The following is a 16118-nucleotide window of genomic DNA, read 5'->3' as shown; positions in this document are numbered from 1 at the left end:
AAGTGACACAGAGACAGACAAGGCTGTCTTTCCAAAGGTCCTTTTGAGGTAGCAGGAGAGGTATGGCAAGCATTTGTGGACTGCCTTTTGTGTCTCCTAATTGAATTGATATACATGTGTGCTTGTTGGTACAAAGGTTGCTCAGGATATAAATAAACTGTTAAAGGATGGTCATTTAAATGAATGTTCTGCATATTAGTAATTGTGAGGATCAGACATTGGAAGGCTGCTTTGAAAAATTTGTGATTCAGCCAGTTGGACAAGGGAAGCAACAGAAAACCTATGTATTTAATGAAAATGGATCTTATTTCTGTGTGACAACTCTGCCCAGTGGCAAACACAGAGAAATCCTGACTATGTCTAACTCCAGGAATGCATAAAGCTTGGGGCACAAGTCCACAGCGGGGTGGGTGGTTGTAACTTCTATGCTGTGTTTATACCTTGCTAACCACAAAGTCAGGATATTTAAATATTTGACTACAGCTTGAGGGGTTAGCTCTCCTTACACTAACAGTCCCTGCCCTTCCTAATCCCTCCCAGCTTCCTTCAAGACAAACACACACACACACACACACACCCCCTTCTTTGGAGTTCTTATTTGTTTTGCTTTCCCTGTACTGCTGAAGAGTGGGCGTGGACCAACTTAACACCTGAGACCAATAAATTGTCTTTCGTTGAATTTGATGGAGATTTCTGTGAATGTAGGATTGGATCATCCTGAATAACTCCTTTCCTTGAAGCATTGATGGGGGGGTGGGGAAAAAGTGGTAATGTAAGAGTTAACAGCTGCAGTGTTTGTGGCTGGTTGGAAATCGGCCTGTCCTTTTATGTCATTGCTTTCCTAAAAAGTTCCACATTAGAAGGGAGTTCCTGAAACATTATTGCAACCACTAGCAATCTCCATTGTGGAGGCATCAGAGTGGAAAAGAGCAGTCAGTGTCTGTTGACCCAAGTTTGTCACCAAAAATGACCTTACTTCCTGACCTTGCTAGTATTATAACGGTTTGCAGTCTCCACATTTCCAAGCTTTGCATTATGCAGTGTTTTCCGTTGCCGAGAACTAAATAAAATCTATTCCTATCCAGACAATCCAAAAAATATTTTTGGTCTGAGCAGTTGATGGCTGTAGATCTCCTATGCTGGCAGAATGGGCAGCTGTTTGACAGGGTATGAATAAGACAAGTTACTTCCTATGTGGTTGTTTCACTTAATGGCTTACAAAGGATATTAGTGCTCTCCTTGTATTACAGTGTGAATTCTTGTTCCTAAGTCAGTCTGTTGTGCCTACAGGTTCCCCAGAGGATAGAAGAGCAAAGAGATGCATCTGAGGATAGCGGTGCCGGCATCCCGGGCATGTGGGGCAGCTGGGGGCCCTGGTCTGCCTGCTCGCGGAGCTGCAGTGGCGGTGTGATGGAGCAGACGCGGCCCTGCCTCCCGGCCTATTACCGTGACAGGGGCTACCGGTGGCCGGGGCAGCAGTACCCGGGCTCAGAGAGAGCTCTGGCCCACCAGAATCCCCGCCACCGCGAGGACTCGCTGACTGCTTATCCTGGCCATGTCATTTCTGCCATCCGCACATCTGTGCCGCTTCACAGGAATGAAGAGCAGCTCTGGGCTGGCCTTCGGGCCTCCGCTTCCTCTGGAGGCCATAACAACAGCCACCTGAGCAGGGGGGCACTGAGGGGCAGCAGGCATTCTCAGTCCCAGAGGCAGCACGCCAAGCCAGAAAAAAGGTACGTGTCTGGGCATGGATCTCATTCTTGCTGTGAATGATGTGTCTTCAAAAAATACCAACTCTAATCTGACATGTCGTTCTTAATACTTACGGAAAGGTTATCAAAGGCTAAGACTGACTTTTACAATGTTAACCATCTTCTGTGGAAGGCTATACTCCCTGTTGACTACTTATACAATAGCACCCAAGAACAGATATAACTATTCTACAAATGTACTAGGCAGATTATCTAATTTCCCTTTAAGATTTGTTTACGATTTATTGACATATTTTTCCTTTCTTGCTACACTCTCGTTTGATATTTCCATGTTCACCATAACGATAAAAATCAGAACAAGTAACAACTCCATAACTGGATTCCTAACTTCAACAGCCATTCTGATTTTAATTGGTTGAAAAAAAGATTCATCAAGCTTCTTTCATGAAGAATAGCCAACTACCCATCCACCTTTTTCCTAGTCAGAACTCTAGGTTTGTTTGGTATTTTTCAGAGAGTTTCTATTATGGGCTTTTTGTTTTCTATTTTCCCTTTTTTGTTTTCTACCACCTCTTTTAGCAAAATTTCCTGTTTGGTGAAACTAAAAAATGTGGTTGTTCAATACATAGAACCATATATGTATTTATCAATTTAATTATATTAGCTGTTCAGTCTTTAACACTGGGTGGAAGTGTGCTGTTACATTCAATTGCCATTAATTCTCCAGTTTCTGGAGAAACACTTTCTTCTCTTCTTAGATACCAATATATCAAACTTTTTTAATATATGTATGAAAGGAAAACAGATGTGTTTCCAGTTTGGAAACTGAGGAGAATGGGCATGGAGATCCCCTGGGAGGGAGTGCTCTTGAAATGTCTCTCTGTTCTGTCTGTCTTTCCTCAAAATATGTATTCAGCAGTTCTCTATTTTTTTCCCTCTCATCCCTCTTCTGGGAAATGCATGGAGATGGACTGCTTTTTTTTTTGGGGGGGGGGGGGCGGCCAGATAGTTAACAAAAAAACCCAAACAAGTCAAACACCCCCCCACCCCCCCAAAAAAAAAACCAACAGAAAAAACACCTCCATCTTTAAGATTCTTAGATGAAGCAGTCAACTGTAATTCCCCTTTTAAAGACATCTTGCTGACCCAAACGAAACCAAAGAATGTTACCTTGAGGCAATATTCCAGCCTGACTGGAATAAGACAGTAGGACTCTGTTGGTGATAAAGACATCCTCAGCCCCTGCAAGAAACTCTCTGTCTAAAAAAATACTTGAAAGTAGGAATTAATCTGTTAGTGAGGCACAAATTTGAAAAGGTGGGGCCAGCTTTTCAGACATTGATCTTCCTAGGTGTTGGCCGTTCCCTTTAATCACTGCTTCGTCTGTCTTTCAAACCCATGCAAATGGATGGCCTAGACCAAGTATAACTTAAGTATGGCACTGATCATCTTATAAAATTTCAGAGAATGCCAGAGGCAGGCTTTTAGTAGTCGTGTTAACATGACTGCATTAGGACAAAAGTTGTATTTTCTTTTTTCTATTTTCCTACGCAATCTTTTACTATAAAGCACTTCTGTTCCCAGCTGCGCAGCGTAACAGATACAGGTTGTAGTACATAGCTGGGTTATTACTAATATTGGAAGCCTGGCCTTGAACTGTCAGCACAAAGTCATTCAAAGCCTGTTTGCTCCAGCCCCTTGGCACCCTCCGTCTCCAAGGGAATCCCAGCTGGCCCGGCTTCTGCAGGACCTGCTGCCAGGCTGCTGGCACAGCTGGCTTTCCATCCCTGCAGGCTGTCCCCTGCTGCTGTGGTGGCCTCTGCAGGCCGGGAGAGACTGGAACAGTTTGGAGCAATCACTGCAGTTAATGGCTGAAACAGGAGAGGACAATTAGCAGAAAATAATATTGACTGTGTGCAGAAGTGAGGTGATGTTATTACCTAATAAGTGGTTTGCCACACGAAATACTAAAATGACCGTGATGTCCGTTGTGCCTCCGCTTTCCCTTATGATGGAGGCCTTTTCTTTTGAGAATTCTTGTGCTTTCTTAAGCACAGTGCAAGCTTCTGTACCACAGTTGATTTTTCCACCCCCACACACACACTGCCCCTTGGCATAAGACTGTGGATTCAAGGTCACTGTTTTAATCTTATTTGCGTAATAAGTAATTTTCATCTTGTGTTAGGAGAGTCCCTGGTGGCTTTAAAGCCTGTTGTATTGCATAACTTTCAGATTCTTTGGTGGTGACTGTAAAAACAGAATGAGAACAAAAAATGTTACTTTAAAATGGAGTTACTAGAGTGGCAAACCTAATGGTTCTCCTTAATTCACAAAACCCAGTGTACAGACCTTCTTTACAAAGATTACTGGTCCTATCAGATATATGGAAAATGGATTTCAAAATGTAAGTTACTCTAGAGATGATTTGCATACCGTAGAACAGTGTTCAGTAAATGGATGATACTTGAAAGTCAGGCTATAGAAAAAATAGCATCTGTGTTTTCACAATATGTACCGTTGGTAGAATACTTACTGTACTGGCCTTTATATAAAGCTGTAATTTTAGCAGACTTCCATAAAACAATGAAAGAGGCATGGACATTTGTGACTGAGATAAGCTCACGTTCGATAGCATGGTAAGATGAAATGGGATGGCTTCCAAGGCAAATAGAATTTTGACAGCAATAACAGTCCTTCAAGGCAGCCAAATACATTTGTGTCATTTAGCAACAAGTGGAAAAGTTCTCCGCCTGCTTCCAGGCAGCTGACAAAGAACTGTTCAGTTTCTTTAGCAAAATTCAAAATATAATTTATATATCATAAATTTTGACATTCCTTGTCTGTGAAGAGGATATTAACATTTTCAGCTTTAGAAAGTTCGTTCACACGTGATTCAGTTAGGCTTTAGAAACCAGGGCTGCACATGAAGCTCAGGGAGAGAGAAGTTTGAGGTACCTACAACTAGAAGCCTAATTTAAACAGTTTAAGTGCTCCTGGTTTTATCGTGGTGTTGTAAGTAGAGTTCTTGCATAGCTGAAATGTGTTAGGGAATTATAGTCAGTCACTGGGATGAGGACAGAAACATGAAAAGCAAGCTGACAGTTCTCTGGGTTGTCCACTGGCAAAGGAAGGGAGCTCTTTCTCAGATGTGAAGAGTTATGTTCCCATTAGCACAGCCTTGTTTTTTATTTCGCCACGCTAAAATGCGTGGGGCATACCATACAATAAGAATAATCAGAAATGAGGAGATAGACATCTTTAAAGAGGGGCACATATGGAAAAGTAGTAAGGGCATACAAAAGAATAACATGCTTTAAGAAAGAAAACGTATCTTGAAAGGAAATATCATTCATAGACTAGATTTTAGTATTTCTTAAATGTTGCATTTCCAGTTCTCTATTTCAGAGATAGAGAAGACAAAACCACAATTTTACATAATGTGCTGAGTGTTAGGATGCTCACAACTGCCACTTTCACTTTCTCTACAAGTGGACTTTCATGGTGGAGTGGCAGAACTTCGCTGCCCACTTCTGTCAGCACAATGTGCACTTTGTGTGTGATTCATAGGAGCAGAAAAAGAAAAAATTACAATTATCACTGGAATCATGAAGTAAGTAAAGCAGGCTGCAAGTTTAAGGAAATATGTTAATAAGGAAAGGGTTTCCCTAAAGCTCTTTCTGTATTTGGAAGAGGAATGAGAGGAAACCTTTGCACGGAGGAAATAATCCAAAAATCACCAACTTCTCACATGGCTGTAGCTTTTTGGTCTTTATTCTGTTGCCAGCAGCTGACATGAAAGACTGCTGTGCTGCTTTGTACCCTGTATAGGGTCAGTTTGCGTTCCAAGGCCTGTGAGCAATGGAAAGGAAGAGTGTATCATTTAACGTCAAAACAGAATTTCCTTTCTGAAAGTATTTCTTTTGCCCCCTCTCACAGATGCTTTGACCAGGCAAATGTAGGTCACTCAGTTGGCAGGTCTGCAATTAACCTTTAAAGGGACAATGCAGTTGTTATTTCCCTAACCAATTTAAGCATCATTAGCTGCATGTTCTGATGTAATTTTTGTGACCTGTTCTAGTCAGTTCCAGTTCTTAGAGGTGGACAAATGTGTGACTGCTGGGCCTTAGGGTCTGGGAAGGTATTATTTCTTGAGTTTTGGGGCTTTCTATTTATTGGCATGGATGTTTGCTTTTCTTGATATTTGGAATGAAACCCAGCTCAAGTACTTAGCCATTCATCCTTTCATTATTTGTATAATAGAATGAAAATGTGATTTACTTTACCCTAAACCCAACATGGTTGTAAAGCTCATTGGGGTTTGGTGTGTGTGCAGAAGGAAGACAGAGAGAGAAGGATTTGATCCTTTTCTGAGGATAAATTTTCCGGAAAAATCTAAGAGCAGCAGTAGTAATCAAAGAATTCATTTTGGTAGCACTTGGGGGATTTAAAGCCATATGAGAAAGATGTTTATTTTCCTTCTGAATAAAATTCCAAACAGGTTGTAATAGCAATAAAGCTCACGTGAGGTATTTCCTGGCAAAATGAATAGCTAGCTGGGGGCATTGTGGCCTCAGGTTGACTTTGTGCTGTCCCACCTCTCATCTGGTTGTTAATCCCCCTGATAAACTCTAGGTCTCACTTACTATTAACTAATTAGTATCAATTTTTATTATGCTACTGTGAGCACGCTATGACCGGTATTACCAAAAATAAAAGCCTAACATGATACTATAATTGCAAGCCACCCGAGACTCTTTCTTAATCTTACTGCTGAACATTTCATCCTTCCTGGAGTGGGTTGGCTGAAGGAGGGGAGGGGAAGTGAGAACGCTGCTAGCATTTGGACAGATGGAAGACCGTGCATTTTACCAAGGAATTATTGCCTGGTCAGTGAGGGGTAGAAACACAACAAAGCTCCCATCACAGTTGTAATGCATCTCAGCAGTTATGTGGTTCCTTGTGCTGAATTTCTGCTGGTTTACCTGCCAACTGCATGGTTACATTATTCAGTCGACCCTTAAAGATGAAGCTAAGGGGGGAAACCTGTAGACTTGTAATGAAATTTCCTGAGATCAGAGGCGTTATTCAACTCATCGAAAAAGAAGACTGTAGTATTTGGGTTCAAATGCTGGAATCCCACCTCTGTTAAAAGCGACATAAATGAGGTTTTATAGCACTTGCTGGGAGAGCAGCTAAAGCCAATAGAATAAATTGTACTGGGTATATTGCAGCTATGCTAGACTAGATATTAGTGGTGATCTATGAGAATGGAAAAATTCATTTAAGATCGTCTACATGTATCTCTCATATTAATTCAATTAATTAAACCTGTTCCCAAGAGGTAGTTTACATAGTGATCTTATTCATCAGTCCTACTCTGTCAGAAAAATGTAAATATAGAAATGAGGGAAGAATCACCCCTGTGGTATAATCCCTTTTCGTACAGAAAATGCAACTTTTAGGTATAATTGGTTCCTCTGGATCTTACAGTTGTTGAAATTTTTAGGTCAAATATGCTTACAATATTTTTAATACCCATATGCGTATATGATAGATGGGAAGTAGTGAATGTCAACAAAGCATGGTGTGGTTACCAGTTACCACAACTGTAAACCATACTAGTTAGTTTTGTAACTAAACCATTGTTTTAGTTACCTTGATGATGAAAATCAGTCAAATGAAGTGAATGCCTACACCGATTTAATTGCAGTGAAATGTGCTGACAAAGCGTGAATAATACGCTATAACACAGCAAGAGAAGTTTGTGGTGATGGCTCCACTCTCCAATGTGCGATGCACTCTTGGAAGCGGTGGTTTAACTCTTGCGACCAAACATTTGACGAAGATAACTGCTCACCGCTTTAAGGCTATTTTCTAGGTCAGTGAGCAGACAGGCATGCATTTTGTAACATAAAGCAGAGTCAAAGGGCTCCCTTCTTTCATTCATGTTGAAGTGATTTTCTCCAGATTGATTTAGAGCTGGTGAAAAGTGAGTACGTGGAATGTAAAGCTGCACAGGGCTATGGTACAGTACTGAGAGGTGATACACAGTGGCTTTTGATGTGAATCAACCTGACTGTTGAGAGCTCTCCTTTTTGAGGGAAAAGACATTCCCAGAACCAGTAAATCATTCACTTTTGTTAAAAATTATTCTTGTGAAAGGATCTGCTAAAATACTGTGAGGTATAAACTTTATATCAGTTATGACCAGCATAAGACAGTTTGTTTTGTGATTTAAACTTAAGAAAAGGGGGCCAAAAATGCATGGTGGACAGTCTTTTTGAAGTCAACCTTGTTAACTGTATGTGCTTAAGAATATATAAAACATGAAAGAAAATTAAAAGCAGTAGGAGGGCTGGAAAGTAAATTATTGAATAGGAGGTTGTAGGGCAGTTACAGTTTTTAATTATGGAGGAAGTACCAGGGATTAAAAATGTGTATCTGAAATTATTTTAAGGATACAATTTTAGGAGTAATGAAAATTAATAAGTACTTTTAAAAATATATACCTGTACCTATGCTATTAACGGAAACTTTGCATTTAGGATCTGTTTTTTCAATTTGAAGTTGAAGTTTCGTATCTGCAAAGACTTCTTGGTATCCCTTTATTTTTTTTCTTAATTACGTTTTAAATATTGGAGTGATATTTGAATAACTTCGCTGACAGGAATATCTAATAAGTCACTTTCATTTCTTCAGAAACGAAATCAAGGCAACTCTATATGAAATACTTGGAACTGTAAGTAAATGGGTAGTTCCTTTAAAAGCTGTCAATTACAGTAATGTAATGCTGCTAAATAGATATTTTGGTATGATCAAAAATACTAGTTTAAATCTTGGTATGCTTATCCACAGAAATAGATTTAGAATGTAATTGATTTAGTTAAAGAGGATTTGGCCTACTAACTTGGGCATGTCTATAGTCCTGTTAAAACGATGATGGGCAGTAGGACTTACATTTAAGCTAAAGAGCTTTGATAAGGATCTAAGGGGACTGAGCTGCTTTAGAGCAAAGTTTCTAGTGGGAATCAAAGAAATGGACTTTTGGAGCATTTTTAAAATAGAAATTAATAACTGCAGTGCAAAAGCACAAATCAGTGTCATTTAAAAGACACTCTGCCCTGGTGCATAATGTGGAATATTGTATGGGAAATAATGCTATAAGTCATATTTTTGCTCCTCCTGTCTTTCTCCCACTGTCATCTTGCACATAGAATCTCTGCTTCTGATGATAGATCACTCTGTAAATTCAGCTTGGGTAGGTGCTAGCTGTGGATTGATGGCTTGTTGATAGGACAAAAATACAGCCAGCAACACTTCAGAGATTAGATTATAGGCAACTGCTTAAATCCCAAGTGAGAATAGGCAAGAACCTAAAGAATTCTTAGGTCTTGGGCAAGCAGAGCAGCATCAGGCTACGTGTGCAGTTTGGCCAGACTCACTGATGAGGTGCGTTTCCTTAAAGTATTAGAAGACTTAGCTGTTAATTCCATGACAGGTTTTGTGGTAAAGCAAGCCTCTGAAGATTTTGAAAAAAACTTCAAACTGGACCAAACTCTCAATAAAATTAAAAGAAAGTGCTAAGTGGTGGTGTCACATCTACCTGAATGCTCTCTGATGAGGTTCTGTTGTCTTCGTTACGGCAGTTGTTGTGGCTGGGCATACAGGGAAGACAACCGTCTTCTGCTTGCAGAATAATTCTGCCAATAGACTAGACGAGACAAAATTTGGAAAAAAAATATCAGAAAGCCTGCAATTCTTGTGCATTTTTTCCTCCTTTATCCCTGGTGAAATTGGTGACTGAAGGCTGTTACAGAACATTACCTTACCCCTTGAGAAACAGAGTGAAAGGTGAATTGAAAATGAGGGAAATTGGCAGTTTCTTTGGGTTCGTTCTAAGGAAACATTCCAATGGTAGGACAAGTCTTCCCTGGTGTCACATAAATGAGAGGTTTTGCTAATGTTCAACCCTGTAGTTTTTAATTTACATTTTTCATTTACAAGAGAAGTAGTACTTTGATACTAGGAGATAAGTTGAATGAAATGCTGCAAAACTCATGTAAAATACATTCTTTATTCTGCCTGACATCAGAAGAGAAAGAAAACAAGTTATGCTTCAGCTGGAAGTGAGCCAGGGAATCTCCGTTTAGAGAATGGTAAGAGAAATGTAAGGAGAAAGGAATGATGGAAAAAGGGAAAAAATGGAAATGGCGTGTTGGAGAGCGGCTTGGTAAAGAGCACTTAAGAGAACAGGTGGAGGCCCAGGAAATCTGTAATCTTTCTTGTGTATTTTAAAGAAGCTGCATATCCTTAGTTCAAAGAGGTTTTTTATTCAATATAAATAATCACCTCACCAGCTCAGAAAGTACTTAATTCTTAGTGAACCTCAAGAACACTTGACGTTCAAAGCATTGTCCTTAGCATAAACTTTGTGAGGCAGTGATAACACATTTATTTGCCAACCAAGGTATGCATATGGTTACGGCTAAAATTAGAGAAAGCTACTAAAACAAAATTCCTTTTCGTCATTCAAAATGTGTGTGAGGGGCCAGGTCTCATTATTTTTGACTGATTTATCCTCAGCATGACAAAAACTGTTAACAGTTAGACCAGTAAGTATACTAGCTGATAATAATTACTGTAAAATGTTTTCTACAATCCTTGTACCAATAACACAAAACCTGATTTTCATACTTGTCTGGGCAAATGTATTTTTGAATTTGAGAATATATTTAGGTTGGCTGAAGTTTAAAGGGGCCTATCATTTTTGTTATCAAAGTGCTGAACAGATTTGTCTGAACAATCGGGGAGGCGTGTGTGTTTATGAGAATTATGCCCAAAGAAAGAAGATTGCCAGATCTGCATTAAATAGCTGTTACGCCTCTACCTGAGATGAACACAATAGATCAGAGATGTCTACTGGCTATGGTCTGTCATGAAACACTTAATGCAGCTACTTGCTTTTCAACATTAATTTTTCCTTTAAGCAGTAATTCGCCTTTAGATAGTAACTCTGTTCTTGGTGGCATTTCCCCCCCCCCTTCGTTTGTCCATGGAACATGCAGTGTGTATCCTAACTGACTGCAAATGTTAATGAATACCTCTTTTTCCTCTTCCTTCTTTCTTCTCTTCAATCCAGTAAAGAACTGAAGAAAGTTTTATTATTAAGTGTTTATTTGATATACTAGACAGTGTAGCCAGAGCCTACAAGGTAATGAAGCTGGTGAGCTCCTTTATCCTTGCCTTTTTGATACTTCCTACCTTCTGTTGCTAATTCTTGAAGGGTATGTAAGATCTTTTCCAGTGAAGTATTGTAGAAATTGATTGATATCTTTTTATTAGAAGCAATTAAATAAAAGTCTTGGCCAACATTAAATAGCTTTATTAACCTGACTGGATCAGTGGGGCAAAAATCTGACTGACATAAAGATATGCAGCCAAAAGCCCTGTAAAATTAACTGGCCTAGCATATGAGAAACCTGGAAGTATGTTGTTTCTTTACCTGGCTGATCTAGGAGGAACAACGTCTCTCTAAATAAACCAGCTGTAGGATATGAATGTAGTTCTCCCCCATCCTAAGTTGTCTCTGCACATCTGAGGACTGTATGGACCCTGAGAAGGAAGTATGCCTGGCCAACCTATTAAATGTCTGACTATAAACATGGATTTATAGGCAGTGGAAAATTAGCATGACTGTTCTGCTAATACAGTCATGTTTGGTTCAGCTGAAAAGGGGAGTGCTTTTGAAAACTGATGCAGAAGGTAGCTGGTAACTTCCTGAAGGGCTCAAGCATGTGCAGAAAGAGCAAAGGGTTTATGTAAGTGGGAAACGCTGAGTAATCCTGCAGAATAAAGTCCCAAGCTTCTTTGTCTTGTCACCAGTTTTTCAAGCAGTTGGTGTTTTCTCCTCTCTGGGAGTTGGGTTTCTTTTCATTTTTAATGTTTCATTGTATAGTTAAATGAGCAGTGAAGTATTTTAACTGCTTCAGTTCTGACTCTGGTGACACTGGTATCTTAGTGTCAGTGGTTGACTTGTCATACCTATTGCAGTTCAACCCTGCTATCATCCTCAGGATTGGTGCTCCAATTTAGGGTTTGAATACCTAAATAAATCCATCTATAAACAATATCTGCTCTGCAGGGCCAGTGTGTATATGAAGGAACCTAAGCATTATTCATTATCGCTGTTTTCATACAGGATATGTGAAGAGTTTGTATCGCCACAGTCATATCCTTGATATGTCGGTGCAGTGCTGCATGCTGCAGGTTTTGGAAGTATATTAGAATCCTTTCTAAATAGAGCTATTTTAGGAGTTGTGCTGGTGGCAGGAATGTGGGGCTCCCTTGTGCTGCTCTTGTAATTATTTCTATTAATGCTGAGGAACAATGGACTTGTAAAGACAGAATCTAGCACTTTTCTGGAAAAGGTTTGTCAAGGTTGTCTAAAACTCAGATCTTGCTCCAGTTGGATTTTCAGCTTTTGTCTGAGAGCTGTTGATGGTGGTTCATACAGTTCTGTAGCAGTACATACACAACATCCTAATCAAATGCTCTTCTTAACCATTGCTATGTGAAGAAGGATGACGCTTGGTTTTTAGCATGCCTGGATATGTAAAGTCGAATGCTGCAGAATCTGGTCTGGCTAAGCAGGCGCAAGGCTGCTTAGGGGTGTGCTGTTAGTTGCTAATTCTTTTCTTCTCCTTTACCTGTTACATTAAATGAGAGTGCATCCCAACTCTGACTGGGTTATGATAGTGTGCATTAAAAAAAAAAGAAAAAAAAAAAAAGGAGCAATAAGGTGAAGCTTCCAAGCCCTGCTGTGGGGGGCAGCGAGTTATGTGGCTTATAGTGAATACAGGTAATCTTAATGAATGACAGATAAGAAAAAGTTCTGCTGGCAATGGAAAACTCCCAACAAGCCATCGTGGCTTGACCTACTTCCACCTCCTACCAGTGGATCAAAGCTGGGTTGATTTAGCATGAAGCAGACAGGTGTCAACAGGTTAGTTTCATTCTGCTTATGAAGTTAATGGTAGTTTTTGTCTGATTTTCCTTCCCCTTTCATTTCCCTGATTTCCCCTTGTTTTCCCATTGTGTATGGACCTACATAATACTCCCTGCCTCACTGTGCTGCATGACATCATAAATTCTACCTGATAACTCCCCAAGAATTATAATAGTTAATTACCACCAAGATATTTAGAAGCTTTTTTATTAAATTGCGATAAACTGCATTCCTAATTTATAAGGTGGGATTGAAGGATGATTTAAGGCAAAATAGGCAATCTTCAGAATAGTTTCAGTCCAGGCAATATTGGTTTAAATGAATGCATGAGCACTGATAAAGACATTAATAATTAGAGCTTATTAGAGTTTATTACACTGTTTCCAGAAGTTTACATGCTGAAAGAAATGTGATGTTCCTGGCTACAAAAAGTTCACCTTCCATTTCAGAGGAAGTGTGTTCCCATTTAAATTCCAAGTCATAATTACTACACAACCTAAGGAAATTGCAACTTGTACTCAGTGGTTCACAGCAATGTCTTTGGTCATTCTGGCCCTGACCATTACGGGAGAAGAGGCAAAGAAGAGGACTCATCCGTGATGAGCCTTGATGCAGCCATCGACATGTCATTGTAAGGGTGCTGGAAACTTAGGCTACCAGGAATGGTGCCTCATTTGTTCATCAGCAGGGAATCCAGCAACATTGCCAAGTTACAGTGCAAAAAAAGAAGCCAAGATGAAACAGGAACTAACAGTAAGAATTTTGTTACTGCTTTCACTTCTTAGGTGCTGTTGTTGCATGTTTGTTGCAGTGATCAACCATTTTACGAGAAAAAAGTCTGGCTTCCCACCAACCCAAGTCTTTCTAATTTCTGCAATTAATTTCATGAGATTCCAGCAGGCTTTGGACACTTGCTGCCTTCAACTAGGAGTCCTTCTTTCAGATATGAGTCATTCCATTCTATATTTAAGGCTACTATATGCCCATTTCACCATTTTTATCCAGGCTGAAGAGTCCTAGTTTACATCACCATTTCTTGCATGTCCTTCAGTTCTTTTCAGTTCCAATTCATGACCCTGAACTGGAGATTAACAGTCAAACATCAGTCTCATATCTGACCTTCTGTGTAACCTCTCCTAGTTTGCCAGGCAGCAGTTCCTCCAGGTGGGTTGGACACATCTAGGTGTTCCTCTCTGGGAGAGCCTAGTGCTGCTGTTGCAAAGAATTAGGCATTGAGAAGGCTGGATCAGAGGCATATTCCCACCATTCCACTGGTCTGCAACTGGCTTATGGCTCAGTTATTAGCAGCTTTCTCCTCCTCTTGATGAAAAATGCAAGCAACCTGGCTGTAGATGATAAATTCAAAAGGCTAGTTTCACCTGCCACCCTCTGTCCACCCCATGCAGTCTGTGGTCCCTGCAACAAAGCAGTAACTTTCTCAATGCCAGGAGTTGTTGCCAAGGTTTGTATCTCAGATGCTTCAAGTTTGGTGTGGTCAGGTTGAGAAGAATCATTAGAGACTGGAACAAGGAAAAATAAGGAGTTACATCTGTTTTTCAAGATGAACCGATTTGCTCCAAAATCTAAGATTCTTCATGAGAACTGTGACACCAAAGTGTTTCAAGAATGCAGAATATGACTAGAAACCTTAAGAAAGATTATTTGTTTGTTTGTTTGTTTTCCTCTTGCTCAGAAGCGAAGAGTTACATTAAAAATGAAAATTAGCAGCAACAGAGGGGGGATTGATTTATTTTCCCATAAAAAAAAAACAACCAAAAAACTACCACAAAACCCACCACAAAACTATGCTCATTTAAATCAAGTTGCTTTCAGTCTCAACTTCTGAAATAGTTCCTTTTCATAATTTCTCTTTCTTTCCTGTCCTGTCCACTTACAGGAAGCTTCTTTTTCCTCCCTTAATGCCAACACCCATTATACTACTTCTCTGTACTCTAACTACCAAACCTCTACCTCAACAATGACCATCATGGTTACAGAGCAGATTGATGTGTATAAACAGCTCAAGAGTGCTGGTTGCTTTATCTGCCAGGGTAAATCAACACTCTTGTTCACACATCCTTGAGCCAGGAAGATTGATTAAAAGCCCCGTGTGGCCGTAAAGCTAGAATGTTAAGTAAATTGACTTCCAGGGTTCCCATGTAACAAGAGTCTTGGGAGACTATAAGACTTGTGAAGAAAACAAACACAAGACAAAACAAACCCAAAGAAAATTCTTTTTGATCTGGTGGTTCGTTGACATCTGTAACACTTCAGTTTCTAGAAAGTAAGTATGTCAATTTATAACCTCAGGTTTTCACTGCCGTTCAAGTCTATTTTTTATATATTTAAAAATATAAAAACATTTTATGAACAGAAAGTAAGTTACCTTCTTTTAATGGTGTCTCCCCTCCTGAGCTGCAGGGGTTACCCAAACAGCTGTATTCACACATTACTCTGAACTGGAAGAAATTTTTTTTGCCAACTTACTATTCAGACTGTAGCGTTAGAAACCAAGGCCTGATATGATGCTGAGCTGTACAGGATGGCAAGACAAGCAAATGCAAATAAGCCTATTGTTTGCAGATAAAATTCTGGGATTAACCCTCTTGAATGGTATGACCCAGATGTGGTGGTAATAATTTTGTGAGTTTTCACTTGTAATTTGGGACCGCTTTTCTAGACTGAGTCCATTGTGTTGCTGTGGGTGTGCAGAGGATACAGCTACCCTCCAGGGTGTACCAGCTGTTTGAGGGTGCTGGTACTGGTGTAATACTGTCCAAAACACAGGGGCTCCAGTACAAAGAGATCTGTGCGCAAGAGAGCAGACCTGAAACTTTGGCGTTTAGTGCTGGGGGCTGTCAAGCTCTTGTGTAATGCTTTAGTAATATATAGTAAAAAGTGGCCTTTTGTCCTGCCAACAAAGTGAGGGGTCATGACTTATTAATTAAATGTATTGCTAATCCACATATGCTGGCCAAAGAAGAGAAAATAAACTGTGTACCATAGTAAAAGTATTTTCCTGCATTTGTCAGCTTTTCCAGAAGTCTTTCAGTAGTATTTTGATGTTTCTTATCCTTTTTCTGTTTCCATTTTTATTTCTTAAGTAGCAAATGAAGCAGAACCAGAGGAGGCCTTGTAAATGGATACAAAATGTTTAATGATCTTTGCCATACTGAATTCAAATTTTCTTCTGTCGTTACTCAGATCAACAGTAGGAATTTCCTGCTGTTATATATCTCAAGCTCCTCAGAAACATAGTTAGGAATTTTAGGAATACACAGCTTTGATTCTCTGAATTTCCATTTTAAAGGAGAGTCCTAGGGATTAAACAAACAAGAATCATCTCCCCCCAAACTGCCACTTGATACTGTACCTAACCATTTGATTTGCTAGTTGACACT

General features: G+C 39.7%; 1 protein-coding gene across 1 annotated transcript in view; it reads left to right on the top strand.

Moving 5' to 3' along the window:
• THSD4 (thrombospondin type 1 domain containing 4) overlaps positions 1-16118 on the top strand; it is a 319739-nt gene that overhangs the window by 41168 nt on the left and 262453 nt on the right. The window contains exon 4 of the mRNA XM_037395653.1: positions 1291-1733. Within this exon, the coding sequence (XP_037251550.1) occupies positions 1291-1733 (443 nt within the window). The remainder of the gene's footprint in view (positions 1-1290; positions 1734-16118) is intronic.

This window comes from Falco rusticolus, chromosome 7, assembly GCF_015220075.1.
Source record: "Falco rusticolus isolate bFalRus1 chromosome 7, bFalRus1.pri, whole genome shotgun sequence".
Taxonomy (NCBI): Eukaryota; Metazoa; Chordata; class Aves; order Falconiformes; family Falconidae; genus Falco; species Falco rusticolus.
The sequence above is the reverse complement of the archived record's forward strand: the minus strand, read 5'-3'. Positions and strand labels throughout refer to the sequence as shown.